The sequence below is a fragment of the Styela clava genome, chromosome 13, assembly GCF_964204865.1.
Source record: "Styela clava chromosome 13, kaStyClav1.hap1.2, whole genome shotgun sequence".
NCBI classification, from domain to species: Eukaryota; Metazoa; Chordata; class Ascidiacea; order Stolidobranchia; family Styelidae; genus Styela; species Styela clava.
Window position 1 is genome coordinate 15,542,329 of NC_135262.1, and position 20,553 is coordinate 15,562,881.

General features: G+C 33.1%; 1 protein-coding gene across 1 annotated transcript; it reads right to left on the reverse strand.

Annotated features, from left to right (window-relative positions):
- Positions 1-1,641: 1,641 nt before the first annotated feature.
- LOC120333024 (homeobox protein Hox-D5-like) lies at positions 1,642-18,760 on the reverse strand. The gene is made up of 3 exons (XM_039400371.2): positions 18,009-18,760; positions 2,620-2,815; positions 1,642-2,012 (listed from the first exon to the last, which is right to left on the reverse strand). The coding sequence occupies exons 1-3, from the start codon at positions 18,724-18,726 to the stop codon at positions 1,721-1,723; spliced, it is 1,206 nt and encodes a 401-aa protein (XP_039256305.2). The 5' UTR covers positions 18,727-18,760; the 3' UTR covers positions 1,642-1,720.
- Positions 18,761-20,553: the final 1,793 nt, after the last annotated feature.

The window sequence follows — 20,553 nt, forward strand, 5'->3', positions numbered from 1 at the left end:
ATTAGTGGTATCAGCCGCACAGTCTAAAATGTGTGACTAGTTTCCGACAAGGCCAAGCTTAGACGAAAGATGAATAATGAATTGACAATGCTTGATTGATAGCAATGTATCCATGTTTAAAGTTTCAAACCACTGAATCATCTGGCCGCCAGCTTTCCCTAAGGACCGTCTAGTTGAAAAGATGCACAACAACTAAGATCTCCGTCACCTGTTATTTTGAGCCTCGCTAACGGACCATTGTTCAATGCGTGTGTTGGCGGTTGGCTTGATAAGCTGTCGTCGATTTGAACCCTTTGAAAGGTCGAAGTTTAAGCTCTAAGTTTGGGGCGAAATGGTTCTCGTGGGACGGACATCGATATATAAAATCTATTTTAATACTAAGCTACGTCATTCAATCCTATGAATGGGGTATATTTTTTTTTCAAATACGCAGAAACGTTATTCACACGATACTTTAAAAATATTCTGAAGGCTATCAAGCAACTATTGCTGTGTAGCACTCTTTTATTTTTGAACTTGTCGAAGTACACTAATGTAACTAGCAATATAGCCAATGGCAGCACTACGATTCGCAATACTTCGATAATCATATGTGTTTTGTAATGATAAATTTGTAGTATTTAGTCGGTTATGTAAATACATCTGGAGAGACTTTGAAACAACTGGAAATTTTAGCTTAAAAGAAACATTCGTCAAATTTCTTTTCATATATATATATATATGTGTCCATTTCGATTTCGCTTATAATTTATTGTAAAATTTCGAACTCCTTAATTTTAAACAGACTATATTTTTATTATATCATTCTAGGAGACAGAAAAAGAATATTATGTTAACTATATATCTGAAACACCTTTTATCATTATTTTTCCCGTCTAATTAGGGTCCATATGAAATATTTGACAAGTTCAAACATTAATCAATGACGTTAGAATTGCTTACTTATATTGTAACAGAGATGTCATATCTGTTGCACATTTGGTCACAGTTTTTTTTGTGAATTGTTATTTGTCAGTCACTATTTATCAAAAAAAAAAAATACTGTTGATAATAACACTCTAATTCTGATTTAAAATTTTGTTACCCAATATTGACATTCACGAGGTAAGCGATAGGACAGCGCTGAAAGCTAGATAGTGATTATCAGCAATGTCTGCCAGGTTAAATTCGACCTGTTAATTTTCATCATATTTAGTCTAATTTCTTCTTTTGCTATTCATATTAAATAAGAATATTTGTAGTTGCTGTACAGTACTTTAAAATCTGATCTATCTCTTATGGTTCTAAATCAATGGCATTTTTTTATTTTCTATGTTTGTGTTATTGTATGCTCTTGGAAAAAATAAAACAATTTCTGAGATTTCTAGGCTTGAAGGATTGCGATCTGTAATAGCGCTTATCATTAATATCAATTCTGATATTCGATGGCCGATAAGAAGAGGATATGTAATGTCGGGAGCAATTTACTTCTAATTCACCAATTAAATGATGATATATTTCAACCATAATTTTTGTCTTAACTTCTACAAAAAACGTAATATTTTTCAAATACTAAGAATAAATAAATAACAGAGCAGTAATAAACTTTTGAAATACCGATCAACTAGGTCGGGAACAGTTACCAGAATGATTAATATTTCATTTGTTTAACGCCGATTCTTTCGATATTCAAGGCATTTAAATTTTATGCTTGAAAAGGCTTTGACGCCCAGAATAATTTCTAAAATGAAGGTGTTGAATACGGGGGTGGAAATGCTGGCAACTCTTGTCCGTGATTTGAATGCATTTTCGTCAAGTTTGCTAGGTCCGATAAAGACTCTGATAAGCTGACGGAAAGTTTCACGTCATTGTCAGACAAGGGAAATGTTACCGGAACATTTGATGCTTTATCACTTGGAATAGAGCAACTCTTTTCTGCTATGCTTGTCTCGGATCCTGATAGATCTTCTTCCGTGCCAAGTATCATCGCATTTTTTGGTGTTAGCGAGTTGTCTTTCTTCCACTTCATTCGTCTATGTAAAATTATATGTTAATTTTAAATTTTTGGTGAGTTAAAATGTTATTCCAAGAAAACAGAATATATATAATAGGAATTAAGTAGCTACTGTTATAGAATCTTTTTTCCTTTGGTTTATGCGGATGTAATGTAAAACAATGATTATTGGGCAACGTCATAATAAGTTGCTATAATCTGAAGCCATTTTGTTGCACATATAATATTCGAATGACAACTCGTGGTACAGATTTCTGAATTCAAGACTTCTTTCTAACAAAAAAGAAATACAAACGCAAATCTTGAGTGCTATATAACGCTTGCGGTTTTATCAAAAAAAATCTGAGTACAACTTTATCATCAAATGTCCAGCATAATTTCGTATCATAGCATCGTACATAATTCAATATATTCACAACACACACAAAAACGATTTACAATTGTCAGTAAGTGGGCACTAGAGACCAGGTCGGGTAACGATGAAAATTACGAATCATTTTTTTAGTTTTATTCCAAATCATAATGAATTAGTATGCATAAAAATTCTAAGAAATACAATCAATACGTGACTAAGCAGGTCGAATATCAAGCCTCAAAACAATAATTATATACAAATATCCATTCACCTGTTTTGAAACCAAATTTTAATATGTCTTTCAGTTAAACTTAGCATAGCTGCAAGTTCAATTCGTCTGGGCCTTGTGATATAACGACTAAAGTGGAATTCTTTCTCCAATTCTAGCAATTGCCATCTCGCATAGGCAGTTCTTGTTCGCTTATTTTCCTCGACCTCTGGGAAGAATGGCGAAGTCATACCCATGGCTACAATGATAAGAGTTAATATGACATGTAATAAATTGATATATTAGTATATTAACTTAATGTTTATAATATATACAAGAATACAATTAAATAACTATTTCTCATCTTTGATGGAATAGTTTAAAACGTGTATTGACGTAACATTTCGTTCAAGTTTTAATTAGAACAAAGAGTTCTAGTGACATTTTATTTGATATTTCTATCAATGAATTACAGCGTTTCATTATCAAAGAAAAGAACAATGCTACTTAAGAAAATATTTACGGTTCATTCAGTGACACGAAGTTAACTTTATTTGTTCATATAATACAAGATGGTTCCCGTCTACCATTTTTGTTTGAGCTGAATTTTCCACTATTAGTTTCTACCATTTTCAGTTTTAAAATCCTTCAATAAAATGGAATTTTTGAAAAATCAATGTGTACTTCAAAGTTTAGAAATGCCTAAAAGATAAAACATAGAAGATATCTTTCAGAATACAGTGTTTATGCAACTAGTATGTACCGCTACATATATCAAATTAAAGTTACTTTATCGTTGTCCGGACAAAGCAAATTACAGCAGCATTTATATCGAGATAAAATATTACAAGGATTCCTTAAAGAATTACTTATACTGCATTGAATCCAATAAATAAAATCAATATAGTTATATTCATATCTACTTTTTGAACATTATTATTCATCAAGCTAATTATAGTGTCTGTCAACTTACTAAAAGTAAGATGATAAAACAAATTTGTTTTCCTGAAAATATAAAAGTATTTTTCAGATAGTTCTTTGATACGAGAGGGGAATACTAAAACATCGTAAAATTCAGAAAAAAAATGAATGAGGATACTATTTCTAAATTTGAATAAAAGTAAATATTTTATAAACAGACAAATTTCCATTTTTCGCATAAACATGAATCATAACAACACCGTTATGTTGTATTAAGCCCTATTCATTGCATATGTTGAAGTAATACTTTTGTACTTCGCTGCAACTTCTCTAATAATCACACTGGCAATATGGTTTGCCCCAATAAATAACGTATCGAATTAGCTATATTCCTCAATGAGTTTTATCAGTTGACTGTTGATCTGGAATTAATTTGTAACAGGTGTGTAATTTTGTACAGATGTTTTAATATTTATTTTGTTAAAATGAATTACGATGATGAGATATAAATTGATTTCCAAATACATCGTGATAATTTATATTACATTACTTATGTACTTTGCCAAGCATAGCTTCCGTGTGATTTTGCTGAATTTTGTGGATTCGGGAATCATAAGTACATTTCGAATTACTTGGTGTTATACTTGGTTTAAAGTTTTTGAAGGTTTTTCTTAAATCTTGAATTAATAACATTGAATAAACATCGTGAAACAAATGCGGCAATGGGTTTCTGCACAGAATCCTCAATTTATAAGATGGCCTTCACATGCTGTACCTTGAACAACGTGATGCATTTAATTCTTGAAATAATGACTTCTGTGTGCTACAAGTTACATCTTTACCTCGGTATTTTTTAGCAAGTCGTAAAGTGGCAAAATCTTCAGGTAAACTACATTCAGCCTTGTAGAATCTTAAAAGTTAATGCGTATATTCATTGCATAAATTGCACTTGTTTCTAGAGTATTTTATTGCTAATCAAAAGTAACTTGTATAAGGAGCTCTTAAAATCAGATTTTGCTTCGACAACCATTCGCCGAACTACAACAAGATAGATAATAACAAAACGATTCAGAGATACATTTGGTGTCTAGGAGCGTAAAGCTCTTTTGGATAGAACTTGTGAGTTGTATACACATCAGGGCATCAGATACTTAGTGCAAATACTTTGCATGACGCAGACTACAATGGATCCTCGACCCATAATCATAACTTTTAACTATTTGGTCAGGCTGGTAACCTCTAAATTCGTCTCAATATACGATTGTTTTGTAATAAAGCATGCTTAGTTTACAAGATCTTAACGACGTATTCCTAGATTATGAAGCGGGTTTTTCCGTAATTACAATTTTGTGAAAGGTCGTGGGTCAGATTTCTCTGGTCCGCTGTAGGTAATAATGTTGAGAAAGATTTATTTCTAAATTATCATCTATAGTTATGGCGATGTAGACAATGATCCTTCATTGAGCCGTTTTCGTTGAATTCCTTCCGTTGCCTATTTTATTGTAGTTTACGTAATTTATAATGTGCGCACAAGTATTATATATAGTTAGGGTTACAATATTTTTGTGACTTCAAATAGGGACGCCTCGAAAGACAACGACCCCTTAGCTGTGATTTTATAACTTCACATTTTCCGATTTTACTACATAGGCCTACATCCCTACATTTAAAGCTGTCTCGGCTGTCTTTATTGACCATATTGTTATCGAAATTTCATGCGCATATTCTCTGTCCAAATATCGGGTTCAGTTCGAAAAATAGGAAGGAATTGACGTTAACGATACCGGTACAAATAATTCGAATTTAGACTAATTAGTATTGGTTTTACATGCGATACGTCTGCTATGAATGGGAATCAGCGGGAAACGAACGCACACACCTTCAGTAAGTAGGCTAGCGCTGCGCTACACAGAAACAACAGTAACGAGAACATGTTTGTGTATTATGCTGGAAAAGCGGGACTTTTGGCTGACTTATCGGGACGGCGGGACAAAACGCTGAAAAGCGGGACTGTTCCGCCTAAAGCGGGACGTATGGTAAGCCTATATATAGTGATAATATACAATCGAAAAATATTAGTACTACTACAGCAAATACAAAGCAAAATATCTTTTTAAGAACGAAAAAATTTCTCCCCTTGAGGAATTTCTCCCCAATCGTGAAGCGTGACTATAGGCCAGGGGTCGGGAACCCATGGCTCGCGAGCCATATATGGCTCTTTTGGTGACGGCATATGGCTCCCAGAAAAATCTAATATTCTAAGACTAGGCTTACTATTGTTTCGAGATTTCAAACTCTTTTATAGCCAAATTTGGCAGGAAATTCCCAATACGTTTGAGAACGCGCGCCCAGCACATGTCTATGTTATGTAAGATATTTACTAGACAGGCATTGTGACAAACAATGGGATTCTGGAACATACATTGTGACATCACAAAGCGATATAGTTTTAAAAACACTACGGAGTAACCTAAACGAAAAAGGGTGATGAGTATCGTAGATTTCAACTTGGGCTGCAGGTGAGCAACCGTTCAAGGCCCGCAGCGACTACATGCAGCATCAGAAATCACATTAAATGTATATTGACATTGTATGTGTTAACTTTCGAGTAAACATTTCAGGTCTGATTAATTGAAGAAATGTTATATGGCTCGCACGGAAATGCAATTGAGAATATGTATATTTTATGGCTCTCTTGACCAAAAAGGTTCCCGACCCCTGCTATAGGCCATTCTAGTGAGATCTTGACCACATATCGAGAAAACTATTATTTGCTTTACATATATTTGCATGCTTTGTTTGAATGTCCTGTTTTTCTCAGAATAATTTTGTTACTATCATCTATATATTAATGCGTTCGACCTGTGATTTCATAACATTTTTCGAAGATGTACATTTTACTCTATTATGAGAATTGTTGTATTTGATTGCGTGCAAATGTATAGGTCAGCGAGTGACAGGACAGTACGTTCTACAAAAACAAATATTGTCATTTAAGATAGCAAACGGTAGATAATAAACGTCCATCCCGCCTTGTTCTTAGCTACCTTATCTTTGTTACTTTGACATATATTGGCGACTACGATTTATGGCTGACGTTAGACCGTGTTAGCAAATATTTGAAAAATTTACAAGACAAAATAATAAAACAAAAGTAAATAAAAAAAAAACATGCCATTCTCTTTTTGTTTTTAGCGGACACAATATTCTCTAATTCAAAACTTCATCAAAGATTTTTGTTAGAAGACACGATTCTGTGTTGATAAAAAGGTTTGCCTGATATGGAACGTCGTAGTATGTGTACACTGGACGTCATTTTGTTTGAGTGAAAATTTGAACGAGAGACCTTTAATTTAATACCCGATATAAGTTTTTCGGTAATGTTACTGGATCAACGCACATTTGGTGCTTCTTTAATCTTAGAAAACATTTTATTGACTTTCAAAATATGGCCAATTTTTAGAGGCAGCACGTTCATCTGCCAACACGTCATGTTTTGTTAATTACCACGAACCAATTTAAAAAAATGTGTTTGACGTTATATTTAAACACAATGGCTCCATTCAGATAGTATCCGATTTGGCCAAGAGAAAGTTGATTGATTTTGAAGCCAAAATTTAATCATAATTTCTTTTTTTTCAGTTTGTACAGATGTTAGCATAAATTAACACATGAATATGGTTTGACAGATTCCGAAATACAAAATTTTATCAGGTCAATATATCACAAAAAAACTATATTATTTTGTCTATGTAACAAATTTTTATTTTTGAATATTGATTGTAAATCGCATTTCAACCTTGCTATTCAAAGTTTTTTTTCCTAATAACAATGAACAAGTTTCTCTGTAACAGATATGTGCAGTTACTCAGGGAGTCATATGAGTAGGCAAATGCCCAGCAAAAGTTCGTTCGATATCGTCAAGTTTATTCAGAAAAAATGATGCGAATAAATTACAAATCCCACCCGTGTTTGCAATCACATTAAAAATAACGTCTTCTCGGGTCAGCAGTGCATTAAAAGGTCATTTAGTGATATAAAATGCCAACATTTTTGAAAGATTTATAAGCACAGATATTTAGAAGTTTGCCAAGCATATATCACTGAATTGATATGGAGATTCAGTATGAGATGATTGGTAAATAGGTTATGGAAAAGTACATATGTGGTTTCGTGTATCAAAAATGTACTATGCTTGATATGATCATTTTGCTGTATCCTTCAATTATAACAAATGCTTGGACAATCTGTTTCATACTCAAGATAGTGATGTCAAAATATACACAGCGTAACTCAGCAGCCATTACTAATATTTGCCTTGTCAACCGGTGCAGTATTTCATTATATGATGCCTGAGATAACTCAACGGGGTGAAATCGACAGAGAACGAATGTTTGTTTTTTTGAAGCGCCAAACTAAGTATAAAGCTTCAGATCGTGAGAAAACCGACTTTGATGAAATGAAAACACAACACAAACCTACTACTTTTCGTGAGCAAGACATGAATTTGTATATTACGTTTTTAATCTGTTTTTGAATAGAATAGAAGTGTCTAAAAGTGTCTACCTAAAGTAATACTGGCTTTAGAGAAACGGTTTGGCATTCCATCTTTACATAAATCCATAAATCTCCCAGTGAGAGAATTAGCAAGTATAAACTCGGTAATGAGGTATTAGGTTTATAAATATATTAAACGGAAAATTCAAAACAATTCTGTTCTATTTACCACCCTTTTTAGATTAAAACATGAAGGTCTTCTCAGGCCAAACGCGGATGAAGAAACAGCCTCATCAATGTATACCAATCGGGGTCTCCTTAATTATCTATACAAAATCATAGTAATAATAATGTGCTTAATTGATCAAAAATCAAAATAGGCACATTTAAATTTGGGTATCAAATTTAAAACAATCATCACTTTAATTGTAGTGAATTGTACTCAGAAAATGAGAAAATGGCGAAAAAACAGAAGTTTTATTTTTATTCTTACGCATTGATGATGTGAATGGATGTTTAATTTATCCATGACAAGTCCATATCTGTTTATTGTGAATAAAGTGGGTGGGAATACACAAATGTGGTCAATTTTAAAAACATTGGGGTTTTCTGAGAATTAGGAAATAGCACCACCCACGAAGAACAATTGAGTAACAGGCTAACATTTGACTAAACGCAATGAATCAATGTTAGCTTTTGTCAGCAGACAAATTGTGGAAAGATGTTACATACCTGATTTGGAGTAGTGAAAGAATAATTACAGAATTATTTTAACAATCAAAAATATTCCATTTTAGTATCAATTTTCTCGATGCTATGAATACTTAGTCATCGACATGAGTTTTGGGTCTTCGTGAAAAGGGGAAAAGGAAAATTGAACAAATTGTATTGTAAATGAAAATAATACAATTTATTGATTGTTCTATCTACAAAATAGTTATATACTGTGAATTTAGCTTCACTAACATATATATTTGTAGCATCAGTCATCAGCATTATTTGAAGTATTAAATAGCATGTAAACATACACTCCAAACGACCGATGAGAAAATCGCCATCAAAAAGATAAATCTATCAAACATAAGATCGTCCACTTAAACCGGACAATGTTTTTGTCACCTCTGATTATATATTTTAAAATAGGCTCTAATCGGTCATCATGCATGGCTGAAAACTCTTAAACCTTATCTGTCCACACCTCGTTTTAACTTATGTGGTAAATGACTTCGCAATTTACACGCATTTGTTCTGTTTTTAATATAATTCCTGTCATATATGAACAATCAAAAATCGCACCTTATAGATACAATTCTTTATCGTTCCAAGAAAGAGGCAGTGTATCACCATTAGGTCAGTCTAAGCATACGCAAAAGAGTCTTGGTGGCTTATAGCACATCAAACGGTATCAAAGTTTGCTTGCTTCGATAAAAGCTCTTACGGATTGAAGGTGCTGTAAGACGACTGATAAGACATTATATTTACAAAGTGCTTTCGACGGAAGGTTACATCTGGCTAACGGCACTACCGTGGGGCTTTTCCTATTTGGCCTTTTATGGCATGAAGTTTTGTTAATTAATGTAATAAAAAATTGCTTTATACAATATGCTGTTTTAGTATTCAGCCATATTCAATGAATCAAATACGTTTTGTAGCTAAGAGTTGAATACTAAATATAGATACTAAAGAAATTCAAAATTTGTACCGAAATTTAATTGTGTATTTAACAATGCATCATTATGCAGTCATATTGGTTTTAAACATTTAAGTTTGAGCTTTTTGGATCACAAAACATTTGATCATCTAGCATTTCGAACAAAAATATTGGTATATTTATGTTTAAGCTTTATTTAATTATTAGCCAAATAAACGTATCAAACAGTCAGATGAATATATTTTATTTTGACTGTTTTTGTAAAGACAATGAGTGGTCAAGTCCAATGGCATTGAAAAAATTTTTTTAATTTGCTAGTGTATAGTAATGGCACCAACAGCCCATAATCGTTTACTTATCGAAGAAACAAACATTTTTCCGAAAGATGGATGCCAACGATAAATTGTTGTACCATTTTGAACTATAACAATATATTTTACTGCCCTAAGAATGAATTATATTAAAATATATTGCAAACAATTTTTTTCTACAACAGTCGAGGACACATAATTATTTGGCGATTCTGTTTCACGAACACATAACATTAAATAACATTATTGTGCAGGCATGGTGTTGAACCAGTTATTTTGAAAGTGTGAAGTTCGTACATATTCATACAATAATTGAAGCAGTCTGATATTAATTAATTACGAGAAACGAGACTGTTAAAGAATGTTGACTTTCTTTAGTGCTGTTCCTTTTTGTTTATTCTTGCAACGTCATGTCGACGTTGCTCTTGGCCATACGGGCGTGTCTCCAGCCATTTTGTTACGCACTGGCAGCCGATGTCGCGTAATAAAGTTCGTATGAATGAGGGTAATGAAATCCTAAAACAACTACGATGAAATTGGTCGCTGATTCCAAATAAAATAACACATTGATAATGTATTTTACGCTCTCCTCAATGATGGACACATTACATGCATTTTATGCAACTTGCAAACTGATCAGATATATATATAAATAATGGTATTTCGAATTTGCAGTCATTGTGATCTCTTGCCTAATTCAAACTATAAACAAACTGGATAACAAAGCAATGGTATTATATGCAAACAGGCGAAACAATGGATATTATTCAAACCGGATTAATAAAAGCAATTTATGGGGACTCCGTCTATAACAGTGGTTCTTAACCTCGCGCTATTCTGCTAGCCTCCGTCGAACCCCATCGTGTTGAACGATTGGAACTAGAGGATGCTATCTGTGCGCAAGGTTATAGAAAGGATCATAGTGGTGTAACCTGAGACAGTGGCTCCCAACCTTTTTAAGTGACCCCAAAAAAATTGTAAAATCGAGCGACCTGATTATCGTCACGCTAATAACCGAATTGCGTAAGTCATTTTTAGCAGTTTTGAGAAAAACGTAAAAAACTGACTAATGATATTGTTATGCCATTGAGAGTCAATAATTTGCCATGGTTCAATTTTTTGATTGTAGCCGAATTTAAGTTAATTTGTATGATGCAGTTAAGTGACGTCATATTGGCGCACTGTGACTTAGGCAGAAATGTGTCTATGACTTGGGGACATACGCAATTTTGCAACTTTACTATATGCACCAGTCCTGAAAACTAAACATTCAAAAAACGAATATAATTCTCAGTATCTACAATGTCTAATCCTCAAAATAGCTAATCAGTTTCAATTACATTATTTTTTATGTTTAAAAATATATATTTCATCAACATAACACGTTCTGCACACCCACCGAAATAAGACTAAGATTAAATAAAAATAAAAAAAAAACAGCAATGCACACAATATAAAAGCCAACCAAGGTGAATTGGACTCGGACAGTGGATATCACAGGTGCACGTCTTCCTATACTGTAGTATAAATTCAATTTAATACGCGCTAAGCTAGAATCCGAGATGCAAAAACTCGAAAATACTTCGCCGAGGTTACTTTGCCTTTGTGACGTCACAATAGTTATGCGGGAACAATGATAATACATTATGACGAAACAATTGCACAAATGTGCATGTTATACTAAATCTCCATTTTATGGGTTTCAGAATTCTTAAAATAAAATCTGAGTTAACAGACAGGTGCGCAGCATTACATAAATACCTATTTTATAAAAAACTCAAAATCGCCAAAAATGACTTACGCAAATCGGTTATTAGCGTGACGTTATACTCTTAAATATTGAACGACATGCAGTGTTTTATAACTGCAATTTTAACATGGCGAATATGTTACCTAAAATTACCTGGGCTGCACTGCGAGTTTTTGAAAAGATAGCGTGGCTTTAGTTAAGCGAAATATATGCTGCCAAGGTTTTACACTGTAATACTTAACACAATTAATTTTTATTGAGCAGAGCGATTCACTAACAAATATAAAATAAATAAACAATAAAATTTACTAGACAAAACCCTGTTCAGGCTCGCGACCCATAAGTTGGGTAACTCTAATCTAGGATATCAATACCTCAATGGAATTAGTCATTGTTTTGTCACAATGTTGTTGATGGAAGCAGATGCTTTTTGTTGTTAAGTTGAGCGGGTGTTTCTTTGATTTTGTATATCTTAAGTTAGGTCAATATATGACGAAAAACTGATTATGCAAAAATTGCAACTTTTTGAAAACCGAAAGATGATATGTCACTTAAAAAAATTTGGTAGCTCGTTTCATTCGTTTCTCAATATTCAAACTACATTGAAATGTGGGTAAAAGCCTTTGTCCATCGTTTCATAGAAATAGAGATATCATTGATAATTTTAAGCAAAGCTGTGCAATAAAATATTCTTTGCCACAAATTTATCTTTTATATTTATGTATACTCACTACCTATCCTTGACTTGTCCGTAAACTTAGATACATTTTTATTAGTAGACTATGAATAGGGGGCAAGCCACGCAAATATTTAAACTCCACGTTAAAACAACCTAAGATATATCGTGCCCATAAGTATATATGCAGAAATCATCAGCAAGCGCTACAATAGAAAGTACACCAAAGCGTACGACATCTGTAACGATATGAGATTTCGATGAAGTTTAACTGGAATCTAATGTGTAACATTCATTTACAGGTCCACTAAAACTTACATCTGCGGGAAGCAGTGTTGTGAGTTGTTTAAACGTGCACGTTTGTATATCTGAGATGAACTACAGTTCCTATTACATAATTAGTTGGCTGGGTAATAGGAAGGTTCATGATATACAACTCTTTCAGAGGATCTTCGTCGAACCCCTGAAACAGCTTTATCGAATCCCAGAGGTTCGATTGAACCCAGGTTAAGAAACAAGGATCTAGAAGAACGATGCGGATAGAAAAATATGTTACTGTATTGCTTTTATTAAAATATTTAATTGTGAGAAAGTGTTGAAAAAATTCCCTGCAGTCTCGTTGGACCCAATCCTGACTAGAATTTACTAGCTGGATTCGGAAAATATAATTATGTTTGTGCTTGTTATCATGTATAAGAGTATGAGATGATTGATTGCAACTAAGAAGGTATTTGGTTCGTGCATCAGCAGATTTTTCAATATTATGTACAACAGACAATTTTCAACATTTGAAACAAAACCAATTTTGAGCGATGAATTGCCAATCAGTTTATAATAAATGCTTGTAAAACGGTATACCATCGTTGCCACAAAGATTGAGTTATAACCGTTATAGTTACTAACTCAATGGAGATTCTCGAATTATTTTTTTCTTCAATTTCAGATAATGCGAGTTTTATATATCTCCAAAAATTTTGTATTATTCAAAATATATTCAAGCTATGTTTTTTTTAAATGAGTTTGAAATAAATATGCGTCTATTTTACAATAAACATTAAATTTTTAGTTATATATATATTCAAAATTATATATATAGTATATATTATTATCACTAAATATTTGTCAACTTCTGCAACAAAACTGTTTATTATATGTTTTAGTGATTTTAACAAATGAAATTTAAATAAGTACAATTTTCACGGAAATAAAATTCCGAACAGTAAAGAAGTAATATACACAAAGAAAGAAAAACGTATTACGTTTACGGCAAAGATTAATACATTAATAACGTTGGACGCGTTGGATTTGAGGTAACTATAAATTTTTGAAAACTAAAATAATGTTCATTCTAACAATTAGGTTTTAAAAATACGTTGTTAAGATTATTATAAAATATTTTAGTATCTAGAAATTGAAAAACTAACAAAATTTTAATTCTACAAATATTTTTAGAGTAATAGAACAAAACTTGTTTCCTACACTCGAGTCTGAATGAATACTATTCGAAATCCAAAATATTCGTGGATTCTTACAGAAAATTATTATATTAGAAATTTACCCTCTGTCTGGAACAATTTATTATGACAAAAACTTTTACGGATAGGATTTGATCGGCAATGTTTTCAATATTTTGAAAGTTTGCGACCTGAAAAACAACAGTCAAATGCAATAAAACTAAATCAATTTATTCGCCTGATAATTTATATTTTTTACATAATTCGTGATGCAAAATAATAACTCAATTCAAGTTGATCGTCCTAGATTAGGATTATGTTTTGAAAAGCACTAAATTCTATTGTTATCTCCAGAGCAATAGAGTTTTCCATATTTTTCAATTTTATCTGTTTATGAAGGTTAGCCTATATTGTATGCAAGTATTTAAGAAAATTTAAATTTATATTATATTGTTACACAATTGAAGGTGTATTTTTAGGTTTCAAATGTTTCAACACAAAATCGATTAATATGCCAATAATTGAACAAAAAATACATAGACTTGAAGAACTGAAAGAAAGTTTGGTATTATTTCTTTATTTTAATTTAGAAAAACACCTTCCTAAGCTATTCAAAATACGTCTAATTAATTTTTATTCACCGTGTTAAAAGAGTTTGTTCAGCCTATTATATACCATAGAATTCATGAAAATAATCAAATTAAACAGTAGTTCAACAATTCTTGCTTAACCTTTGCAAAATTTGTATATGTAAACCGTTATTTCAAATGAGCAGTTAGTGGAATGTAAAAATTGTGGCGCTTGGATAAATAGCTTCTCTACAGCGAGGGTATAATAGCAACGTCTACCGTGCAATAGAGGGCAAGCAATCCCAATAATGTTGCAATCTCTTATGATCAACGCGCACATTTGTTTGTGAACTTTTTTGCTTGAAATATCGGTCCCCAATACAGGCCAAATCACTCTTCAGGGAAAAAATTTAATTCTGTTTAACAACACCAACGTTACCAATGAATTTCAATGCCACGAATTTTTTATTGAGCTGTTTTTTTGGTTATATTTTCTCAGACTGCTCCAAATTGACGCTTGACTCTTAACCGGTATTTTCTGTCGACCGAATATCACCATAATTCTCGCTCTCAACATTTCAGAGCTCTATTTTAACTTTCGAATTCGCTATTATGAAAAGATGTTGGTTATCATTCATCAGTGCTATTAGTTTTGATTACGTTTAGATTTAGGTTATTCATATAATCATCGTATACCAAATATTAGTAGGTTAGGGACTGTTTAGGAATCCTAAATCATCGAACTACACTGTAATTCTGACAGCGAACGAGTCGTATCAGCAACAATGCCAACTGCAAATCCCAATGCAGAAGACATGCTATCAATTCACAATAAACTTGCTGAAATTGGCGATCGAACGAGTTACAACTGGATTTCGGACTATGTAAGAGGTTATGAGATAGTCACTAAATTCAAAGCAGTCTAACGATAGAGTTTCCGCAATTTCACTTGTTCTACTCTTCTTCCGTTCTTCCATTCAGGTAAGATAAGTATAGACATAAAAGAGAAAAGAGCAATTCAAGTCAGTCCAGTCAGCAATCCGATTTAAAAAAAATAATAATAATAAATAGTTTTTTTTGTCTATTATGACAAGCATAAAATATGGGAAACAATAAACGCTTATATGTATAGATATAGAATCAGATGATGCCTACAGAGATAATTTGTATCAAAGCGGATATTTGATATATTGCATCTACTGAAATCATAGCTAGATGAGAAAAAGGAACAATGTCAAGAGAACGAAACTCTTTATCACATTTATGGAATACTCGAAGCGATTCAGTCAAACCGTATTAAGATATTTTAAAATACTAAATTTCCTCGTTCTACAAAATATTTGAAGAATATTAGAAAATTCTAATTTCGGCAAATTGATTTTAAGTTTAGCATTTTTTATTATCATGATTATATCTTCAATAATTGTGTGTATCAATATAATATTCAGTACCCCAATCTTTAATGCTATATTGCTTGAACGTGACGCTTTGTGCTTCAGATATAAATTGTAATTTTTTAATAAAGTAACGGGAAAAAATCATAGACTTTCTATAACTCAAGCAGAGTTTTACTTACAAACCTATTGAATTAGGAAAAGTCTAGTAAAATTAACTTCTCATCGCATACAGGCCGAGCCTAGTAAGTTACTGGATTAACTTTTTTGCGATGAAAGCAGAATAAAAGGTACTCCCGTAGTATGTGGACGAAGATGGCGGACACCGGAACGTAGTATCTGTACCAGGATAGGGTTAGGCCATAATTTTATTTCAATTTTTTTTATTTTAGTTCTATTACGAGTTTGAAGACTAGCCAAGTGACTCTCGTAGTATTTGTACCTGAAATTATGGTCTAACCCTAACCTTGTACACGTACTACGTTCTGGTGTCCGCCATCTTGGTTCACATACTACGGGAGCACCGAATAAAAACCAATGTAATGTTAAGTCCATGCAAATTCGATTGTCAAACCAATAAAGTAAACGTATAAATCATGTCTTGTCTGGAATGATTTATTGAATTTATATTGACTCAATTATGACTTTACTCTTATTAGAATTCGAGTTGTCTCAATCCTTTATAAATGTATTTTTTTTTCTAGTTAGTGAGTACAGGGAATAACAAAATTCAGTAATAAAAATACAAATAACACCATTAAATAAAGTCTCTGGTATTAATATGGTCCAAATCAGGTTTCTTTATTAAGTAATATGCGTTAAACGAAAGTGCACAGTTGATTTGTCTAAATTCCATAAAACTTAGCATTTTTTTTTCTAAATAACATCTACAGGCGGAATAAATCAAACGGTATCGTATTCTAATAATATTGGTTAGAGCAGGATGGTTCAAACCCAGGCCCGCGGGCCACATGTGGCCCGCCGCTTCATTATCTATGGCCCGCGTCGCATTTGCGCTAGGGTAAACAAAAAATTGTCTTTGCTGTTGTTTAGTCATATAAATAACCAGAAAAATCTTTTGACATATTGTCACATCACTAATGAATGTCACTGAATTAACTAGTGTTAAGGCTAGCTGAGGCAACTAGCGAAGTTGAATGATGTTTTTGGCTAGTCTAAATTGTTAACTGGTTTTCTATTTTCTGGTCGGGAATATATGCTAACAAAATAGGCTTAAACAGGAAACGGAAAATTGAATGAGGTATATATTAATTAGCCTAGGTTGGCTATGGCTGATAACTAAATATTAATGCAAGGGCCAAATATAATTCCTGTATAAAACGACATTTTCTCCGTTATGAAGAGTTTGAAACCTTACAACAAAATTAGATATGGTAAGATTTTTGCACGTTTCAATGAGTTTTTTGGTGGTTTTTGCATGTTTTAGCTTGATAAATGACAAATAATGATTTTTTTGGACAATAAAAGTGTTTGTTTTGTATTGCAATGTATGCCTATTCTTGGCACTATTGTGGCCCGCGAACAATACAAAAATAATGGTGTGGCCCGCGAGGCCGTCAACCTTGTACCACCCTAGGTTAGAGTATCCGATTCGACGATTTGAACAATTTATAGGGATAATATTTTGAAATCACGCCATTTATAAAATAAGTACAATATCAATAAGTCACTCAATTACAAATACAATCTATATCATTATAACATATATTCACCACATTTAGAACAAGACATCGTGATGAGAAGAAAAGGCTGATTTTCCGTCTGTATAAAATCAGTAGTAGTCTACATTGCATGATGCAAACTATGCGCATGACTTGAAAGCGAATAAACGACGATGAGTTTTTGATTATGTAAATTGAAAAAACGGCCAATTTGCTAATTCCACTGAACAGATTAACAATTTTAGTTAACAATTCTCCCTTTTCTCCGCACATTGAAATACTACGTCTTTTCATAGCTAAACAACTATTTCATTAGCAGGACGAATAAGTAAAATATTAGTAGGAGCAAAGGTGGCACTTTTGAGGTAAGGTCACATTATCTACAAATTACCTCTCGCATAAAACAATACTGCAATCCCTAATGTTTTGTGTTTTCTGTTACTGAATCCGAGTGAATATTCGTCACTTAGCGTGTATACTAATTTATCCGGCATTGATATTTAAATTGACAGTTGAGCATTCCAAAACAACAAACTAATTTACCAACCTTGTTGCCACTGAGCTTTCCATTCGTAATGATGCGATTTTGTACTTTTCATCCACGGAAACTTCAAAGATTTTTCACTTTTGGTAGATTGGTTTTTATTATCAATACCATCCTGAGAAAATACCTGTCCAGTTTTAGAATACCTAACATCACTTGTAGTTGAATGCTCCGAATCAAAGTCTACAGAGTGATGTGGGAGGGATTTTAGACTTGACGGATGACCGTCAGAAGAACCGACGTAATAACACTTATCTAGAGGGGTTGAGTTTGATCCAATTTTTACAACGTTGGAACTCCATGATTGTGGAGTTTCGTGGTTTATAGAACCAAGCACTTTGGGTGAATTTTGATGAGTTTGCGGTAATCGGGTTTCCCTTTCCCCGCCATTTGACCTGATTCCAAGCTGACAATGTGTCGCGGTAAAGTCTAATGGATAGTCAATATTATATCCGCCATTTTTAGTGCTAGGATAGTGGTATGACTTATCGAAACCAGTGAGGTCAAAATTTGTCCAGCTTTGGGGAATTTCACCATGTAGACCATTTTTGTAAGACGATGGAAAACCTCCTTCCGGCAAAGATATTATGGGCCCGGCATCTTGATTTCTGTCATCTGCCCATGATTTGATGTGATGGTCAGACTTGTAGCCAACATACTGATATCGTTCAGTTGAACTAGGCTTGTGATGAATATATTTAGTGTGAACTCTTTCACACATCTTTGGGTTGTTGGCTCCCACTGGACTCAAAAATAATCTAACAGTAATAAAGCCGATATATATTACAATACCTTTAAAAACAAATGGATAGTCGGAAACAGCGGCATTAAGCAATTCCTGAAAACACAAGTAGTAAATTTGATTTTTCATTCTGAATATTTTTCAAACTATATCGCTAGCCGCCATGAAGCATTCTTGCATTCAAGCTTAAATATTATCATTTGGATATAAGTTGTGAACAAAAAATACCACATGCTGCTGTTAACTGATTTCTATACTTTATCTTTGTTGAATATTTTCAAAGCATACTCTCAAACAGACAAATGTATATACTAATAAGATTTTTGAAATATAACTATCAAACGCATTCTAGCTGGCAGGAATTGAACCATTTTTGTATACTTTCTATAATTCAATCTAATACTAAGCACATCAGTCTCAGCTCAAGAAATTTACTATCTCAGCCAAAAGAAATAACTCAACCAATGACATATTTGGACTGACGATTCAAAAAGGCATTTTCTAATTCACCTCAGTCTAAAAGTAGGCCTATTCACAAGCTCAACCTTGATACGAAGATCAGTTTACGCAAATCAGTTCTTGTCCAAAGATAACTATCTGTTTTGAAATTCATAACCCAATCGTAATATTTATTACTCTATGACTCGGTAAATCCAATGTAAACCAACTTGTTTATCTGGCAACACCTTTCCACATGTAAAACATCTTTAATATCCAAAATCCATAAATCAAAGAGACAGTCGTAATGTTCTAATATTATAGCCTATAATAAATGGCATTACAATATGATGAATTTTATTCCTCTGCTTATGCAATATACGTGTATAGAACGAGAGTAGACCCTGACGATGTTTCTTCGAGCGTGAAACAAGATTGCGAGTTGGTGTCATCGCCATTTTGTTTGTTTACCCACTCACTAACCATTCGTCTGTAAATTTAAACTGACTATGTTTGAAATGAAGTCAGTTAAAACAGCAATAAAATAAATGGATTTTCAAATGACTTGATATTTTATCTTGATTATTCGATGAGAATTGAATCAATTCGAATAAGTAATTTAATTCTGAACTTCCGATGTGTGTTAAATAGCCGATGTGTGCTGGGTTCAGTAGAAGGATGGGTACATAGCCCCGTGAGTCAATTGAATGGCCTCTTCCAGTTTGCTTTTTATTTTTGCAAACAAAACATTGAGTTGTTATTTTTGTATATGGGCAGGGTTTTCCCCCCTAATCAAGTGCTATGTTATTTAGAGGCGTTTTTTTATCGTTGTACATGTCGATACCGTTTGATTGTCTGCTCCCCAACGCCACTTGGCGAGTACTAGGTTGTTAAAAATAAATCACCGATATTTCTATCAAATAGTGATGAGATTGAATTAACCATTATGAATATTTTTGAAAATAAATTAGTTTAGTTGCTGATATCTACCTTGCAGTTTTGTTACCAGAATCATATTGACACAAGGTATCAAATTCCGTATAAGCGCCTTGTTCTCTTGTTTTTTTCATTGTTGGATCTCCGCTCGAGGAGACCCTTATTTTCAGTCATTTTGTGTATATGTCTGTCCTGAAGCGTCTGAACGGCTAAACCAGAGGTGACGATCCTGCGGCCCGCTACGGAATTTCGTGCGGCCCGCGAAGCATTCAATGGATTCGGTGTATGTTTGGCTGGAAGTAATAAACCTTTGGGGTGACTGTACAGAGAAAACGAGAGCGCCGGTATTACTTATGTTACTGGCGCACGATACACGGGACATCTGAAAGTAATAAAAAGCTTAGAATTTCAACTCAATGATTGAGATAATGG